Source organism: Aulonocara stuartgranti, assembly GCF_965226115.1.
Source record: "Aulonocara stuartgranti genome assembly, chromosome: 1".
NCBI classification, from domain to species: domain Eukaryota; kingdom Metazoa; phylum Chordata; class Actinopteri; order Cichliformes; family Cichlidae; genus Aulonocara; species Aulonocara stuartgranti.
In genome coordinates, this window is record NC_138939.1 from 18,784,324 (window position 1) to 18,804,265 (window position 19,942).

A 19,942-nucleotide genomic window follows, 5' to 3' on the forward strand; every position below is an offset into this window, starting at 1 on the left:
ATGTGAAAAACAGTTACATTCGATATTTGCTGAGTAGGATATTATTGTTGTGAAATAAAAATTATACAATGCTTTTATAAGGTGTTGTAAGTGCATGAACGCTGCACATGGGTCATTTTAGTCCTGGTAGGTGGTTGCCAGGCAACATGATAGCATCATGTCACATGGATAAAAGTTATATCTGTGTGATGTACCTATGTGCCAAATTTGGTTCATTAGGTGTCAATCTTGTGGAAGGAATTCACAGGCAAACAGAGACACAGAAATTTAATTTGTTATAGTACGATTAGTTGGATATATTATTAGTTCACACGTGAACTCTTTCCTTTATCTGTAAAACATATTCTAATGTAATCTAATTCATTATGGATTATAATAACTTTTATACCAAAAAAAAAGTTAGAAACGTAAATTGGACAAACACAGATTTATATAGATTGTTCTCGTGCTTGTCTTTTGCTACTTACAAAATAAATATTCCGTGCGGAAACACACAAACTCTTTACATAATTGAAATGTCTGAAAATTCCCAAAAACAGATTCGTAATTATGAAAAAAAATTTGCCAGCAAATCTGTAAGAAATCAAAGCCTTTAATGTTAAAAAAAGGTTCATATATTTTCCACACATTTCCAATGTTCTAGCCATGCCAGAACAGATGTGTAAGAAACATTTTTTTATAGTTAAAAAGATTACAAAAGCAAATATAAATATAAGGGTCATTATATACAGTGAGTTATAAACAGAAGATGTCGTGTTAAACACAACCACAGGGACACTAAATAAACCGGTGTTGTTTGAGTGAAGACACAGGTACATGTGGTACGGGTACACTGAACTGTGAGGGTAATCGTGACTTTCTGACTGAGTTGTGCTCTCTGTTTCTGACAGGTATGGATGAGCGGACCACCCAAGCATCTTGGACCCCAGGTGGCGAGTCCAGTCCTTCCTATGAGTCCAGTCCTTCTTATGAGTCCTCACGGGTAAGATGACCCACACGATAATGCTCCTGAGTGACCTTTCTGCTCCACAGCACATCGTTTAACACTTACTATAACAAAGACCTTATCCCAGCACCATTGTTGCTGTTGGACCTATGATAGACATGTATTTGTGTGACAGACGGGACCAGCAAAGGTTAGAAAACACTGGAATCTGGTGTTATTCTTGAGCTTCCTTTTAGTTTAAAAAATATTTCAGTTCAGGCTATATTTAAATGGTGCTTGTTATTCATTTCCACAATGAGGCAAGGTCTTTTTCAATAACATAATAAGACTTTTGATAAAGGGATTGATAAAATAATCCAATCCCTGTCAGAAAGTAGATGACTAAATTAAAGATATAAATGAAAGATAAAAAAAAATACCCTGTCACGATTTTGCAAAACTAAATCGGCAGTTTGAGTGTCTAATACTGAGAGTAGTGAAAATATCCGCATGTTAAATTAAATATGGGTTTGTTTCTCCTTTTGTTGGTTAATTGAACAAAATATACTTATTTTTAAATCATATAAAACAGAGAAATGCAGGCAAAATAATCTAATTTGAGAATGTAAAATGCCAAGGATTAATCTGTTACCAAAATAGTTGCAAGATTTTTATCTGTTGATCCACTGATTCAGTCAGAAAACTGAGCTTCAGAATAAGCAGGTGCTTTTTGCCGTACATTTAAAAACTTTACTCTCCATGAAAACAAGACAATATTATGTTTATTATGTTATAAGCTGCATTGCAGGAAAATATGGTTTGTGATCATCTCCGCAGGCCAATCAGCCTGTCTGTAAATGTAAATGTTTAATGTTAGTCCTTTTTTAAATCATGGCAAATGGTGGACTTTAAAATTAAAGGATCAACTTATTCATGGATGCATATCCGAAGATATTTACAGAAAACAATATTTTTAGTTATTTTCTTCATTCTGTCCATAACTAATATCTGCTGATATCCAGCACTCTGCTACCCTGCACTATGCACAGTTAGTTCAGTACAATTTAGCCTATGATCTCAGGCCTGTGTGAAGTAGAAATGAGAAATTTGTTTAAATTTGTCACTTTAAGGAGTGTAAATTAACATGATATGTCATGGAATTAAAAAATTTTAAAGGTCATGTAGCTTTATTTGTGATGACCTAATCCACTGTAAATCGTATCTTCAAAATATTCTCAAGTGTAGTTCATTTGTAAAATAATGAACAAGATGTGTGCATGTTCATTTCCATGTGAAACTGTATCTCTTTGTTTAAGTGAGAACATCTCACTGTTTGTGTGAGCAAGTGTGAACAGCTCTTCCCGTTTGTTTGTCCCTCACACATTGGTTGTTCTAGATGCCCTGTATGAATTTCATTTAATGTCAATCTCCTGTCACTTTCTATTAGAATTCAGTTAAATGTCAGAGCCACTCGAGCTGCGTTACCTTGTTTATTTCTCTGTGCCCTTCCCGAATGAACATCTACAGGCTATGGTAACATAGGCAGCTTGATTTGAATTATAAGACTGAGACGCTTGAGATATCTTTGCTCCAGGTGCATATAAATGAGTGATTCTGACATTACAAGGCACACCATCAGCCAGCAGACAGCTGTTTGCACCTCCATAAGGCGTGCATGTCAACACTCACACACAGCTGCGTACGTACCTTACAGATTTGATTTATATACCCTATAGAATATTATATCCCGCATATGCTGGTTTAGGAAAGAAGTGGCTTTTCTTGTAAAGCTCAATAGACTATAGTAATCTGTCCAGACAGTTTCAGGTTTTTCAATGAATAATGTATTTTGAGATTTTTTTTTAATACAGTTCACATAGTTTTGATGTCTGCTCGCAAACATTGTTGACCATCTGAAAGGTGACCTAATTAGATTCAAAGAAAAGCTGCATATTTTAAAAAAAAAGTTTTTTTGTTATTATTATTTACCGCAAGAAAAATACTCATGAAATAACTAAATAAAAGGAAAGAACTGAATTAAAAACAAATAACAAAAAATTTCACAAAACCAAAGCCTAAAGAAAATAATAAATACATCATCAGTTAGGGCTGCACGTTTAATCGTTAGAAAATCGCGATCTCGATTCATACTTATGTGCGATCTCATTTCCAAATGACAACGATTTAAAAAAAAAAAAAAAAAAGACGACGACGATTGTACCGCATTTTGATCCGGGACGTAATCTGCATGAAAACAAGCGCTCACTCTTCCTGCTCAACAAATGACAAGGGCGGAGCCTTATACCACGTGATACAGAAGCTGTGCCGTGTGATGCTAAAATTAGCAGGGAAAAAACAACGGAGAGCACGTCAGGGATGACGAGAAAGTGACAGGAGAAAATCCGTCCCGGTCAACCACCCAAACACCAATAACGGGAACCTTATGCAGCGCTTCCCTATACCCGTCGAACTCCCGCAGGCACAAAGAAATTACGGAGGCTATCACTTATCACCTGACCAAAGATATGGCTCCCATCAACACTGTGCAAAACGAGGGATTTAGGGAAATGATCAACACTAACTAATGATTAAATGCAGAGTGCTATATAAAGAAATGGTGAGTAAAGAGAGGTGTCTGTTGCTGTCTTTCATTGATTTTGGTACATCAAGACACGACAAGACTGATGCCTGCTGTCTATATTCCCAGAAATTCACATTAAAAAGAGATTCAATTATTAACCACTTCTGGTCCTGTTAGAACCTCATATAGAATAGAGAACATAACCTTTCAACCAGTTGCCAACCAGTTGAGTTGGGTCCCCACTGCAAAGAGATTCATTGCAGATGACTTAAGCTCACTGGCACAGACTGACTAAGATTGATTACAGTGTGCTGGCAGTCCATCTATGTTTATAAATTAGACAGTGGTTACTTATAAAGCGCCACTCATCTGTGAGTGATTGCGTGCAGTCCAAGTCAGACCATGACTTTTTGGAGACACTTTGCTACGTATTGTGCAATCACTTTGTGATCAAAAGTGGTCACCCTGAGGTTAAGGGTGTTGCATGTGCAGTAAGCATTCAGTGCGGTCACAGGGCAGCCAACTGATTTTTCCTGTCACAAGGAGGTTGCTGTAGGTTTTTACTGTTGAATGACTGAACCATATCATGGTCATCTCAGGCACCAAAGGCTGCTATTGAAACTTAATGTTAACAAGGTGCAGCACAATGTTGGCTTAAAGAGTGTTGAACTAAAAAAGCTTGTTTCAGACAGTGAATGAACTAAACAGGTGCAGCAAAGAAAAATTATAAGGTAAAATAGGGAATATTTTAAACTTGAAATCATGGAAAGCTACTGTAGTAGAATGAAAGAATAAAAATATAGGGGCACACATGAGCATAACGGTCCACTTTGAGGCATAACTGCACTAAATATTAATATCACAGCAAAATCTCCTCATGTCATGATATATGTGCTTGTTGCACGGCATAGCTACGAGAACACTGCTTTAATTTACATTTTAAACAGCAGCCCTGACCACAAGCCCTTACCAGACGTCACTACAGGAGTCTCAGTAATGGTGGGCTGTTAGTAGGTAAACCATAACACTGTTCTTGGCCAGGCAGGCAAAGGAAACCACAGCAACCAAAGTCTGAACACAGCATGGCTGAAGTAATAACCCCAGCACTACTAAATAACTGACTGTGTGTGGCAGTACTGAACTCACTGAAGAAGCCATAGTGTTCATGTGCTTTGTAATCGATAACAGCTAAATAATGATTGATTAGCATAGTGTTTTGCTTAAATTTACCTAAATGAAAGCTTTAAAATAATGAGGCACCTGCAGTGGAAATGGATATGATGTATGATGCAAATTTGTAGACAGGCTAAATATTAACATTGTTATTTTCATAAATGGAACATTTAATTTGTTTGTTTCAGATCCATTTTTCCATTTAGAACTAATCTGTCTTACGTTTCCTGTAACCAATTTTCTAGCCTTGTTTTTTAACTTAATATAAATTTGCACACAAGAGACAGACAAAGTGAATAATCTTGGCTAATTTAACCTAATTGTAATCATTAATTATAAGCATTAGTAAGGGAGTATTGTTGTGATGATGGGAATTACTAACTTGTCAATGTCTTTTCTTGAACCTGAGCACTCAGGACAGACCATAACCAAAACAGGCCGATATTAAAATCAGGTGGTGCCAGTAAAAGTTAGAGTAACTCGGATTTCTGTGATTGCCAACTTTGCATTTACAAACCATCTAGTGAAAGATATTGTGTAAAGACTGAGATTTCTGGATAATATAATTCAAATACATCTGTTTACTGAGTTCCATTTGCTGAATCACCTATCCCAGCAAGAGCCTGACATTTGCATAGGCAATTTATAGAAGCTGTTCCACTAAGATAAACTTTTAAAAATCTATTTGCAATTAAACCATCATTTATATGTTTCTGCATCTTTACAGAAGATGAGATTTTTAAATTGAGCTGCAGAAATCTTGCTGTTTTCCCCTTTTTCCTGAATTTTTTTAGGCAGAGACAGAACAGTAGAACAGACTCTTGGATTGTTCTTATCTCAGGTGAAACTTTGGAGATTTGATTCAGTGTAATTTATAGAACTTATTAAATTAGTATCAAATAACTAAATTAAAAACAAGACTTACTTTCTAAGATTTCCCAGTTTTTCTCTGTTCATTGTATCTGTCCAAGGCTCGTGGAAAAAAATCTGAGTGCTTCATCTTTCAGTGTGTTACAAAGGGAATTCAGTGTTGTCCCTGAGCTTGTTTGAGCTGCTGCTACGAGTGTGTGACCAGTCGACTGTGAACAGTCCCGAGCCCTGGCGTGCTGACCTTGGCTCCCAGCCATTCGATGTATCCTGGGCAGCTGTGGCTGTAGGCTGGCGGTCTGACAGGCAGGGCTGTGCCCACCGCCACTACACAACAACCCCCACTTCCCTAGTGCCCTGCCCCAACTTGATACTCGACCCCACACGCATCCATCATGACCATATCATTACTTCCCAAGCTGCCACATGCAGCCACATGTTCACCTGGGATGCAACACAGAGTGTGGAAGAGATGACTCTTTAAACGCTGTGGCGAGCGACTGGGGAATGAGGCATGGGCTCCGGCCTGTACGCTGCCACAGTGATCTGACAGTTATTTAGCCACCAGTGCTAACGTGGCCCTGTGGCACAATGACAGCGTGTGTTAGTGTCTTGGATGGATGTAGGCCACCAGTGTTTGGGAATGATGAGGGACCTTTGATTGATGATCTAACAGTCCCAGTGTGAACACGCAGATGAATGTAGAAACATGCACTAAGCTTGGATTGACCGTTACCCTCCTACTTCTTTTTCCTGCACTGCTGACTGACCCTGATGGTCTCTTCCTGCTTTGCAATTATAAAACTGAAAGGAAGTGCTTTTCAGTTTGATATTTTGCTTAACTTTCCTGTGTAGAGTCAAATATATATAAATATATAACTCTCTCTCTACCTACCTACCTACCTACCTACCTACCTACCTACATACATACATACATACATGAATATTTTTAAATGTATATACATATATACACTGTATGGAGTTGAATGCAAAGGTTTGTACAACACTGTATGTTAAAGATATCTTTTCACCTTTAAGGGTGAAAACAGGGGGATATTGCTCTAAAGTTTAGTAAAATGTTGTGTATTTTAACAACAAAAAAATTGAAATTTTACATTAAATTTTGTGTCAGGTTTGGCTTGGCTTCAGACCTTTAAATCCATCTGCTCCATGAGACTCATTCCTTAGGTGGTTGGACATAAAACTGCAAGTTTTCAGTGGAAAAGTAAGCAACAAATTCCCAGTCAGCATCATGGGCAGGATTAACACTACTGTCAGTCATAGAATGTATATAAAATATGGATGTAGTCCTGTCATCATCCACTGGCCCCTCCTGGAGTTGTTTATGGGTGCACCTTGCATTCATATAACTTACAAACAAAAACAAACTAGAATTTCATTCAGCAAAACTCGAGCATAAACTTCTTGCTTATGCTGTGCCTCACAGCTGGCCTTATTGTTTGTCTTTTTAATTAAATTAAAAAGACGCCAACAAGGCAGGCGTTAGTGAGAGGTCCAGCTCAGTGATTCCAAATATTGGACATCATAATGTCTTCATTAACTTCACTTCTTCATAAAATCCAAATGGATTTGTTGCAGTTGTTACGAAGGGGGGAATCTATCCTTAAAACCTTAAAACTTATTTGTTTGTATCAGGCTCTAAACGTGTTTGTTTCATAGCTGAAGTTTGGCATTTTAGCCAGAGAGTCTGTGGGGAATAGCTCGCTTTTGAAGCCAGCCTCAAATGGCCATTAGTGGAAGTACAATTTGCTACTTGTTGCCAAGCTAAGTGCTCGTGAAGTGAAATTTTAAATTGCCAGTGCTCACTTATTTTCTTCACCCATGAGGCATGGCTACTGAACTGTTTTTTTCTTTGCCACACTTTTAAAGTCCTGGCTAAACTAGTATGTTGGCATAGTGACTTAACCTCATGTTAGATTCAGGCAGATATATTGGTCTCTAGTGATCGACGAGGGAAAACCAAATCCCCTCTCCCCTGGAAACTGTTTGGAGTAGATGCAGTAAGACTGAGGATGAAAACAGTTTTAACGAGCTGACAATTTGGTCTGATATCAACTTTTGTCAGATTGTTTTCTGGCCATGAGCAGTTTTTGCCAGGCAACAAGCAGAGACTGTTGAAAGTTGGTGTGTTCCCAGCCAAGAAATAGTTCAACCTATAAGTCTCTGTGAAACCACACATTTTTTCTTCTTCTTGATATTTGCACAAATTTTAAAAAGGAAGAAAAAAGTAGAGCTTTTCATATGGTTTTATGTTTATGTTTATGATTAGAATCTATTTTTGTTGTTTAACCATTGTTTTCACTGTCTGCTGACCATAGCTCAGTATTTCATAGTTTGGTCAGCAACCTTGCAGAGAGTGGTCAGGTTGATGCTTTTTACTTGTATATGAGAAGGAATGCTTTCCGTATGTGTAAGTCTGTGTATGTGTGCTAGAGCTTCTCACGGGGCTGTTGTTGTTATTGAGTCGGTTCATGGTGTGATTAACAGTGAGCGCGGCCTGGCAGGAGCACAATAGGGAATCTCTGAGGATTCCCTCGACACAGCACAACACTCCACTGCCTTTGAAATTACTCCATCCACTCACAAGAAAAGATGGATAATAAGATTTACTTCTTTTTTTTTTTTTAAACTGTATGTTGAATGCAATGGGTATGAGTTGGTGAAAATAGCTCCATACAAATGCAAGCCCACTGCTGCTCGGTCCCTCAGGTGGGAGTTAATGTAGTTTGGGAAGATGTATTTTACTGGAGCACAGGAGGATTTTCACAGGACTTGGGATTAGCACTGTAACGAAGCATCTTTTATTACATGGGACCCCAAGTTTTCAAAAACCATACTGTGACCGATATTTAGACCTGAGCTCCTGAAGCTGATAACTGTCATGAAAAGGCACTGTTAAGCTGCAGGAGAAAAAAAGGCAATTTTTTTAAGCTGCAGGTACCTGGAAATGGTGGAGGATTGCATCTCTGTGTTTCTTCCTCTTCTGTTAAACAACACCATCTGCAAGCATGAAATGGTATACAGACCTTTTATGACTTGCACAAAACGACTGAATAAGACAGAATACTTTAAGAAACTGGATTTATACGTTTTGATTTTATAGAACTATAGATACATTTAAGGTAAAGAGTTGTTGGGTTTAAGATGACAGCACAGAATTCTTATACTGAGAAAGTCGGTGGCCTGTTTGTGGAATTTGGAGACCTGTTTTAACCATGTAAAGCCTGAACTAAGAAATAATTGCCAACCCCCCCCCCCCCAACAACACTGGAGTATTTATTGAAACTTGAATCAAATAAAAAGACAAGAGAGGAAATATGAAGTTCCATGTATGAATTTTCATTTGTATAATTTTTGCTATATCTGACATTTATGTGCAATTTATTGCTTAAAAATTTATTGTGCAAATTCTTATGTTTTCTTATTTTTAGGCGAGGGGAAAAAAAGTATGTATCATATATGACACACTTGGTGTTAGAGGGTTAAAGAGTTTGGTTTTGAATTCCGTTTGCATGATATATTTTATTGTACAGGGTGGGCCATTTATATGAATACACCATAATAACATGGGAATGGTTGGTGATATCAAAGTCCTGTTTGTGGCACATTAGTATATGTGAGGGGGCAAACTCCTCAAGATGGGTGGTGACCATGGTGGCCATTTAGAAGTCGGCCATCTTGGATACAACTTTTGTTTTTTCAATAGAAAGAGGGCCATGTGACACATCAAACTTATTGGTAATGTCACAAGAAAAACAGTAGTGTGCTTGGTTTCAACGTAACTTTATTCTTTCATGAGTTATTTACAAGTTTCTGACCACTTATAAAATGTGTTCAATGTGCTGCCCATTGTGTTGGATTGTCAATGCAACCCTCTTCTCCCACTCTTCACACACTGATAGCAACACTGCAGGAGAAATGCTAGCACAGGCATCCAGTATCCGTAGTTTCAGGTGCTGCACATCTCGTATCTTCACACCATAGACAATTGCCTTCAGATGACCCCAAAGATAAAAGTCTAAGGGGGTCAGATCGGGAGACCTTGGGGGCCATTCAACTGGCCCACGATGACCAATCCACTTTCCAGGAAACTGTTCATCTAGCTCGGACCTGGCACCCATAATGTGGTAGTGCACCATCTTGCTGGAAAAACTCAGGGAACGTGCCAGCTTCAGTGCATAAAGAGGGAAACACATCATCATGTAGCAATTTCAAATATCCAGTGGCCTTGAGGTTTCCATTGATGAAGAATGGACCCACTATCGTTGTAGCCCATATACCACACCAAACCATCACTTTTGTTGTTCCAGCAGTCTTGGAGGGATCCATCCAATGTGGGTTAGTGTCAGACCAATAGCTGTGGTTTTGTTTGTTAACTTCACCATTCACATAAAAGTTTGCCTCATCACTGAAGAAAATCTTCTGCGTGAACTGAGGGTCCTGTTCAAATTTTTTGCCCATTCTGCAAATTCTGTGCGCCAATCTGGGTCATCCTCGTTGAGATGCTGCAGTAGCTGGAGTTTGTAAGGGTGCCATTGGGGCAGGGATAGCTCAGTAGGTAAAGTGGTCGCCCCATGATCGGAAGGTCGGCGGTTCGAATCCACTTAACGGCTACCCTGAGGTACCCCTGAGCAAGGTACCGTCCCTACGCACTGCTCCCCGGGCGCCTGCTTAGTGGGCTGCCCACTGCTTCACTGAGTGAATGGGTCAAATGCAGAGAAAAAACAAGTAATTTCCCCATGGGGATCAATAAAGTATCCATTATTATTATTATTATTATTTGTGAGTAGCTAATATCCGCCGAAGGGATGTTCGACTAATGCCACTCTCCAGTGACATGCGGCGAGTGCTACGCTGTGGGCTCTTGCTGAATGAAGCTAGGACAGCCACTGATGTTTCTTCATTAGTGACAGTTTTCTTGTGTCCACATTTTGGCAAATCCAACACTGAACCAGTTTCATGAAACTTAGCAAGCAGTTTGCTAACTGTAGCATGGGAGATGGGTGGTCTCGTAGGGTGTTTTGCATTGAAATCTGCTGCAATGACCCGGTTACTGCGTTCACCAGATATCAACACACTTTCGATCCGCTTCTCACGTGTTAACCTCTTCGACATGTCAATGGCTGTGAACAAAGAGAAACTTGTAAATAACTCATGAAAGAATAAAGGTATGTTGAAACCAAGCACACCATTGTTTTTCTTGTGACATTACCAATAAGTTTGATGTGTTACATGGCCCTCTTCCTATTGAAAAAACAAAAGTTGTATCCAAGATGGCCGACTTCTAAATGGCCACCATGGTCACCACCCATCTTGAGGAGTTTGCCCCCTCACATATACTAATGTGCCACAAACAGGACTTTAATATCACCAACCATTCCCATGTTAGTACGGTGTATCCATATAAATGGCCCACCCTGTACATAAAATAATGGTAAAACATGATAAAATCTCTTGGGTTAATATAACAGCCTGATGGCCCAGGACCAGTAAGGCCTCAGTCTTACAGGGACCTTTTGGTTGTCACTGGTTGCTAGTGGAAAAATGTGTGCCAGACTTGTCGTTAAGTGAGACTGGTCGTAAAGAAGTACGCGATGCTGGACCAAAGGCCTTGTTGTGATTGCTTTGGTCAGTAGCATTTGAATGGTGCATGTAGTTTACATGGAGGATGCCAACTATTTGTTGAGAGGTAATACAGTTTTTACTTCAGAAGTTCTACTTTTCCAATTTACTTGATACTTTTTACAGTTTCACTACCACTTAGCTAGTAGTTTTCTGCTAGCTACTAAAACATCCTCTTCTTGACCGATTTCGTGTAGCCTTCCTTACTATGGTAATTTCCAGTAGATCACAAAATGCAATGCACATAGCAGCTTGTTATGAGAGGTTACTAAAACATCTATAGAGTTCTTGTATTTTTTATGGCAGATACTGGGGGTTTAAATATGAACCAGTGTTATTAATGTGAACCATCTTTCTCTTCAAATTTTTGGGCTTCTCTTGCAGATTTTATTGGCATCAATTGTGTTCTCGCCTTGCTAATTAGGAGTACGCTATAGCACACGATTATCAAAGTTGCCTACTAATGTGCTTAATATTCTGATCTCTTCCCTCAGGGCTTCGCAGACAGCCCTCATTACAGCGATCATTTGAGTGACAGTCGATTAGTGTCCCATGAAGGATTGTCCCCAACACCTTTTATGAACTCAAACATAATGGGTAAGTAAGTGACTCCTTTCAACTCACCCTCATATGCCCTTTGGTGGTGGAAAGACATCCTAAAAAAAACTGATTGAGATTAAGGCACATCATTTACTGGAGGCAGCAGGACTGAAAGGCTTGCAGGCTACAGGACAATTTTCTTCTCGCCCCTCATGTCTTTATTTCCTCTCTTTAATCCCCCTCCCCTTTCCACATCTCCCTCTTCCTCCTCCTGAGATGACCCTCCCCCAGGCTAGGAGTCACACCATCAGTATAGGTTTCCGTCATAAGAAGCTGTGTCCTAGACATCAAAACCGCCCTCAGCAGCTTCCAGCAGCAGCACAGTTATGTATTGTTTGGGTGTAGGGTTAAACAGACTGTTGTATCAAAGACCCCACTGTGAAACAGAAACAAGCTTTTAAACTGAAAGTAGATCATACAGTTGTGTTCATTTGGGATTGTTGCTGTGTTTGCCTTTGGATTTTTCAGGTGCTGCGTTTCCTTTAGCTCAATCTGGTTTGCTCATACAAAAGATATATATTTATTTATTTGCATTTGTTTGGCTTTCATTTTACTAGTTAGTTAGATTTCTGGACCTTTACTGTAGTGTTTCTTGGCTTTTATTCTCCAAGTTTTTTTTTTGTGACTTACTCTGCATTCCTATTATTAGCATCAATTTAATCACAAGCAGGTGGACGCACTTTCCCCAAACACATCGTACTTTGAGTTTTAATACTCTGTCATCACTTTTTAAAAGACATAGTGTTACTGGCTTACAATATGCTCTGCTATTGTAGCGGTTAAAAGCTGTGTGCAGCTCTTTGGCCTGGCATCGTTGTGATGTGTAACCACTCGACAGTTTTATGGCTAACTACAGCTTAGCCCATTATGTAATGGCCCTGGAGACTGGTTTCCAAGCACAGCGGTTAGGGCGCTACTGAAACAAATTATTATCTTTCCTGCAATTGATCACATGACTGCTTCCCCACCCATTGCCACTGTGTGTGTGTAATTGTGCTCACCAGCTTCAGAATATGGATGTGATCTGTCGCAATGATATGTCAGAGTTGGGCAACATGATTGTAAACTTGGAATTGCCTGCGCTTATCTCAGGATGGGAATTCAGGATGACTGTGGTCTTATTAAATTGTTTTTTCAGAAGTAATATCTGCGCAGATTTATAGTTTTCAGCACCCTCATTAAGCCATGTCTGAAAGGTTATTCCTCATTAATGCACAGGATAGAACAACTATGTAGTAGTGAAATATATGGTTGGGGCTGTAAATATTTGTGCAGTGACATCATTTTCATGAAGTTAGGCTTTTTACGCCACTATAATACATTGGAGATTAAATGGTTGAGATGCAGTTAAAATGGAGACTTGAGGGGGATTGAAGAAAAGTAAAAGTACCACAACACCAGTGAACAGACAAAATGCCTACTGTGACTTATGTGCAGGTTTATATTTAATGTATTTTTGGCTATTAGGAGTGCTGTGGAGTGTATTTGGATGAGATCTCTATTATAATGTGTGCCCTTCTTACTCATGTTCTAATCATGTGATGCAAAAAAAATAACATAGTTAAAAACCCGCAACAAACCATCTTAAAAAGGGCAGACATCATAGCATAATAATAAACATAATTTGAGAAACTGTTTTTAACTGTATGCCACAGAACAGAATGTTGGGTAATGCTAGCTAACCAAGTTTCATAAATGTCTGTTAACTGCTGGGAGTCTCTTGCTACATGCAGCAACACTACCGACAGTTGGAGAAAAAGATAACCTGTCACTTAAAGCTAAAATAACAGGTGTCATTCCTCACAGCAGACTCATTTGTGCACCAAATAGGGCTGCCACAATTAGTCGACTAGTCACGATTACGTTGACTTTCAAAATCGTCGATGACTAATTTAATAGTCGACGCGTCGTTTGAAGCTTTGTAAGATCCCAAAAGACGCAGGAATAAGTAGTAGGAGTGTAATAATGGACTGAAACAGAAGATGGCAGCACTGCATGTACAAGGATGCCAGCTGCCGTTAAACCCTGAAGAAGAAGAAGCAGTGTCCGGTATCGTAGCTGTGTCCGAATTCAGTAAGCGCATCCTCCTGTGAACGGATTTGTAGGCCGATTACGTTACAGCAACACGACGAAGCCTGTACAAATTCGAAGACTCCGACAAATGCGGCCGAGAAATGCGTCCTTCATTTCCCCAGATTTGAAGGATGGGTCGGGTGTATACTTCATGGCCCAACCTATCCCAGAATTCATAGCACGGCCCTGCTCAGTTTCCAACAATGGCGGCAGCTAATTAGTTTTAATATTACTCTTATTATTCTTTCTGGGTCACAAAATAAACGTTTAACATATTTTCAGGTGAGAATGTAGCTGTGTAAACTTCAAATATCTGCTCAGTTTATCAAGACACCACGTATTTTCAAAAGCGCTCCGATGTTTTCAGAGACATCTGTTACCCACTAGCTCGATAGCTAGCCGGGGTTCAAGGCTCACTAGAGCCGTGAGAACACCGGACTCCCGGCAAATCGTTTTCAAACCCACCGCCGTCTTTCACTACTCAGGTTAAACATATATAAGTCACTTAGATAACTTAAAAATGTTATTGTTTGGCTTTTTTCAGTATTTTATTTGTTCCTGAGTAAATCAGTTTGGCTGAGATTAAAGTTATAGTTTTTATACCGCTGAATAAATGTCAAGCAGACAACTGATTATCAGAAGTGTGAGATGCTCGAGAATATACTCCAGTGTCCTGTTATATTTTAGATAGCAAGGTGCAGATGGCTGAGTTTATTAAACTCCACTGAAACAATCTGCAAATTTCATTAAAATTTAATAAACTATCATCTTGTCTTTATTTTTAGTTGGAGCATACCTTAAAAATTTAAAGCTGTAAGCTAATGATAGATAAGAGCAGATGCATGCTGGTGTTTTAAGCTGTACATTTTACGTCCAACGGATGCATGATCTGATTAGTCGACTAATCGCAAAAAAAATCGGTGACCAGTCGACTATCAAAATAATCGTTTGTGGCAGCCCTAGCACCAAATATTGTATTCTTTTATTAACAGAGCTTAGAAGTCGAATATTAATTGTTTTTTTTACTGTTTGTTTTATTTTATTTGTATTTATGTTTTGTAATGATATGTGTGTATTTTGTGTGTGTGTGTGTAAAATGTTTGTATTCATATATATTATATTTATACACTGTATTCTGTATATCAAATAAATAAAACAGTAAAGCTGAGGACAAGATTAATTGTACTGTTCTACTGATATTCATGACATGACTTTTCTTTTTTATTCCTCCTGTATAACTCCTTTATATAAACACTATTTATATAGCACCAAATCACAACAAAAGCCGCCTCAAGGCGCTTCATAGATACAGAAAAACCCAACAAACCCGAGAAACATTGGAGAAACTGGGTTGTTTTTTGCATGAGGGCTTCAGACAGGGACTCCAGTGTTGCTGAAGTTTCTTGAATCTGAGCATATGTTGTAGATCTGTAAACTTCAAGGCATTCGCAGCAGTTTCTGAGCTGTTAAATGAACTATTTTAAGCCAGGAAACATCTCGCAGAATACAGCAGATGATTTTTCCATCAAGTTTCTGAAATTCAGCGATGAGATGATGAGAAAGTGGTCAGACTATAGGCATATACACTCAGATCCTCAAGATATGATGTTGGGTTAAGATCACATTGATTAGTCTGTAATCTGAATACCAATCATTGCCAATGTGAAACGTGGAGAATAAACTTGGAAACTAATTTGGTAGAGGATCTGAAGAGGTAATTTGTCTCAAGTCAAGTCCTCTACCATTAATTTGTCATTTTGAGTTTCAGTCAGTGAAACCGTTGCTGTACCGTCAGACAAACTGTGCCCAGTGAATGGCTGCAGACATCTGAAAACGACCCAGAGCTGGTCAGCAGTAGCTGTGGTGTGTTAGGGCCCTGAGGACCGCTTCATATTTCCTGCCTCTCAGTCAGTGTATTGTTCCTAATCGGAAGCTCCCAGTCCATAACTCTTAATGACATTTCCATGTTTACATGGACTTGTTTAGTCTAGTTTATCAACACAGTAGATCTAAACCAGGCTTGTATGAGAAAAGCTGCTTGGAAATTTCCCTTGGCAAAAATACCAACTAAAATATCTTTCATGTCCTATGCCCCCATCTGCTTTCCTGTTGCCCATTAATTGGGAAGTCATACTGCTACTTGGATAAAAGCTAAAGATTTAATTTGTATTTATTTAAAGATCACTACAATTAACCGTATGCACTCATATAGTGCTTTTTAGCTCTAATAGAGCACTTTCTTTTTTACTGTAAGCAAAAGTGCACACTGCTCACATTTCTGTAAAATCCACAGCCTGTGCGAAATAAGCTGCTACTGTTTCTGACATCTGCCAACCAAACTCGGGAATAAAAGTAATTGTGTGCATCAGAAGATAAGCGAGACAGACAATGAATATACAGTGTTTGAAATTTTTATATTAGAATTTGCATGTGGTTAAGATTAAATCTAGAGAAAGTGCTTGAATGTGTAGTTTCTAGAGCATGATGATATTGGGATTCAGAAACTAAAAGTATTTTATTAACCAAATTCTCTTTTCAGTTTTGCAACATTTATACTTCCTGCATTAGGAAGAAAAAATCTGCACAAGAAAACTGCACACTGCAAATGCACAGTAGACCTCTGCACCTGTAAACTACTCCTACAAGCCACAACACATACATAACTGTTCCTGTTATTACTGTTCATTATTACTGCAGGGTTGTACAACATAATCTATCAGTGTTTTCAGTGTTTCAGAATCATGTAACTCTCAGTAATCTGTATATTTTTTTCCGTTAAGTTTCATTTCGAGAAGGCATAGGTTCCATGTTCTTAACAGGGCAGGAGAGAGGTGAGGCTGTAAGTTATTATGGGTAACATATAGATGCAGGAAGTGGTTTGTTCTGTTATTTTTATCATTCATTTTAAAACAGAAATTTAGCAAACTTTTTTTCCAAATCACAGGGTTTTTTCCCGCCTAATCGGGAATGATTGAAGTTGAAGAACGGGCATTTTGGTTTAGCGCTGGGGAGCCTCTGAGTGCCTAATGATCATGTGATGCTGCTGTCCTAAAGGGGGGGCCGGGTTCGAGTTAGGGCAGACTACGGGCTTCACTCATGCTAAAATCCTCTTACTCGCCGTCACGCCATCCACGTCGTACTGCCCGACAGGTGGCAGCCACATTGTTCATGTGTAGAGCCTCAGCCATGTGAGTCTGTGTGACTCAGCCACTCATAACATGTATTAAGTACACAGGCTACACTTGGACAGACTTAGTCAGAGCATTCATAGCACATCGTGTGATCTGATAGGAATTATTGGCAGTCACGTAGATGCATGGACTATTTACTTAATGATTAATTGCTGTGATTGGAAAACTGATTCCGTGAAAGCTCTGTTAGCATGGATTAGATTTTCGTACTTTGTTGCATAAGTAATAGTATCAGAGCTAGCAACATTTGGCAATCCTAGGATTTAAATCGATTTCTTAGTGCGACGATTAATTTCAGAATCGTCTCTGGATTGAAAACAATTCTCAGTCTGTAAACAGTAAAGAGACGCTGCATTTTAGCTTTTTGTCAGAGGAAAAGCAGCTTAGAAGAGTGTGTGAGGGAGTCTTCACCTTTATTCATTTATGTTTCTTTCATCGTGGCACTTCACTTCAGGTCTTCTGCTCGCCCTGCAGTGGATGGCCGGTTCTCATTTGCTCTTTCTAAATGTTTAGCCACATGGATTGCCAACAGTTCACAGCCCTGACAAGGAATGGTTTCGTCTAATTACCAGCAGAGATTTTTTTTTCCTTGTGATGTAAGCTCAATATGGGAAAGTCAGTAGGGGAGGCTGATTTCAAGCAATTCTGGGCAATTACCAGAGGCGATGAGCTAAAACTGAAAGAGCTGCACTCTGCCCCTTTATTTTTCTTTGTGTTTCGAGTCTGCACTGCTTAGTGTTTGCCTTTTTGCTGTTATTTACTCAATGGACTAATGCTGTTTTTCATTAAGTGTGGCAACTTTAGATAAATAGCTTTAAAGTCACAAAATTAGTAGGACAGAACTGAAGCTATTCACAGCTGTCATTTGTCAGTTTAAAAATAACGTAGGGGAAATGTATTATAGGGACTTCAAAGGAATAATAAAAATACTCCAGGCCTCCCTATTGTTCTTTTATTTATTTAATGCTTTTCAGGCTAAAATTACAAGCTATGTTAATTCACAACAGTCTTTCTCTTTCTTGTGCTTTAAGGTCTTTTTTCCATTCAGGGTGGCCTTGGCTTGGATTTAAAGGCACGGCCTGTGATTGGAGAGTGGGAAACATAAAAGAATCACAGTTGTAGTTGCAAGGTTGTCAATACGAACAAGGTCAAATAAAAATCGTCTGGATTTCTATGTGTTTATTTTGATTTTACTCTCCACACACCAACACCCACATATACTGAAGCATTCATTTCAAAACGAAGTGCCAAAGGCATGCCCGTGTTTATTGTGAGCTGGGCTTTATGTGGGATCTCGCTGTGAATCTGTGGACCGCTTTAGCATCAGTTCTCTCCGGCCATGTGTCCGAGGCGTGATATCACAACTGCTGAGTTGTAGTTTCTCCACTCACGTTTCTCTGGTGTGCTTCATGTATATTACTCATACGGCTTTAGCCCTGCATGACAATTAATCAGCTTAATACTGTCATCGACGCATGCATAAAGCCGCATGCATAAGGCCGCGTGCTCCGTCCTGCCGGTCTGCACACACGTGACTTTCACATGATGACCTGGCAGTTATTGCTCTCCTCTTTTGTTTCATCCTGCTGTAAACTTATAGGACTTCACATATTTTTGTATTTAATATTTGTAAAAATGCATAGTTGTTTGTTGTGCTTTCTATCTAACATTCACACGCTGATGGATACAACAAAGATACTTTTAGCATGCAGACTGAAGCAGCCAGGAATCTAACCATCTTCCACCTTCCAATCAGTAGATGACCTCTGCCACTTCAAAGAGAAGGGAGGTACCTGCTGTGGTAACAGTTGTGAACAAGGCAGCAGCCGAAAGTAGCTTTCTTTTAGTGTGATGGATTTAAGTGCTAGCTAACATTTTTTTTTGAAGACTATAACTTCTAAAATGATTGTTTGACAGCTTCTTGTTGCTTTCATGGTAGCTCTTTATTTTTGTTCTATTCAGTGGAAGCTCATTGTTAGATGCAGTTCAGTACAGGATCATCCCATGAGTACTGATACAAGTTCTACATGGTAACAATGAAGATTTCTGCCCAGGCTTCGTAAAGTTGGTAGGTCCTTCATGATAGAAATATACACTGATCCGGCATAACATTATGACCACGTGCAGAATATTGTGTTGGTCCCCGCTTCTGCTGCCAAAACAGCCCCAACCTGTCGAGGCACGGAGTCCACTACACCCCTACAGGCTGGCTGTGGTATCTGCACCAAGATGTTAGCCACAGATCCTTTAAGTCCTGTAAGGTTTGTGGTGGGTCCTCCATAGGTCGGACTTGCTTGTCCAGCACATCCCACAGATGCTCGATTGCTGGTTCAGCACCATTTCTTCCTTGGATCACTTTTAGATAGTGACCACTGCAGTTTTGTAGAGGACCCAGTCGTTTAGTCATCATAATTTGGCCCTTGCCAAAGTCACTTAAATCCTTACGCTTGGACATATTTCATCCTTCTAGCTCATCAACTCTGAGGAGAAAATGTTGAAAATGTCCCACCTACTAACAGGTGCCATGATGAAGAGATACTTGATGTTATTCTCATCACCCGTCAGTGGTCATAATGTTGTGCCTGATCGGTGTAGATGAAAAAGACAAGCATTAAATTCCGAGATTACAAATCGCCTCCGATAGAAGCAGGATGACAGTATAAACCCACAGAGCAAGAGCTCGTAACACTATCAGAAAAAAACTTTCATTTTCAGTCAAGCACTGAAGGCTTCTATCAAAATATGAGGATATTAGAAAACTGTAACACAGAGAAAATCAGAGCTGAAGGATGAGCCTGATGATAAATATAGATAAAAAAGGAGATTTTATATGATATGACTTGATTTCAACAGCCACTTTTCCCACGTGATATTATAAACCTTTAAAGT

The 19,942-nt window shown here is 39.2% G+C and overlaps 1 protein-coding gene across 5 annotated transcripts in view; it reads left to right on the forward strand.

The window, feature by feature from the left end:
- Positions 1–19,942, forward strand: part of tcf12 (transcription factor 12) — an 86,823-nt gene that overhangs the window by 12,135 nt on the left and 54,746 nt on the right. For all 5 annotated transcript variants that reach the window (XM_082511727.1, XM_082511729.1, XM_082511728.1 and 2 more), the window contains exons 4-5: positions 891–982; positions 11,684–11,786. In XM_082511727.1, coding sequence (XP_082367853.1) covers positions 891–982; positions 11,684–11,786 — 195 coding nt within the window. The remainder of the gene's footprint in view (positions 1–890; positions 983–11,683; positions 11,787–19,942) is intronic.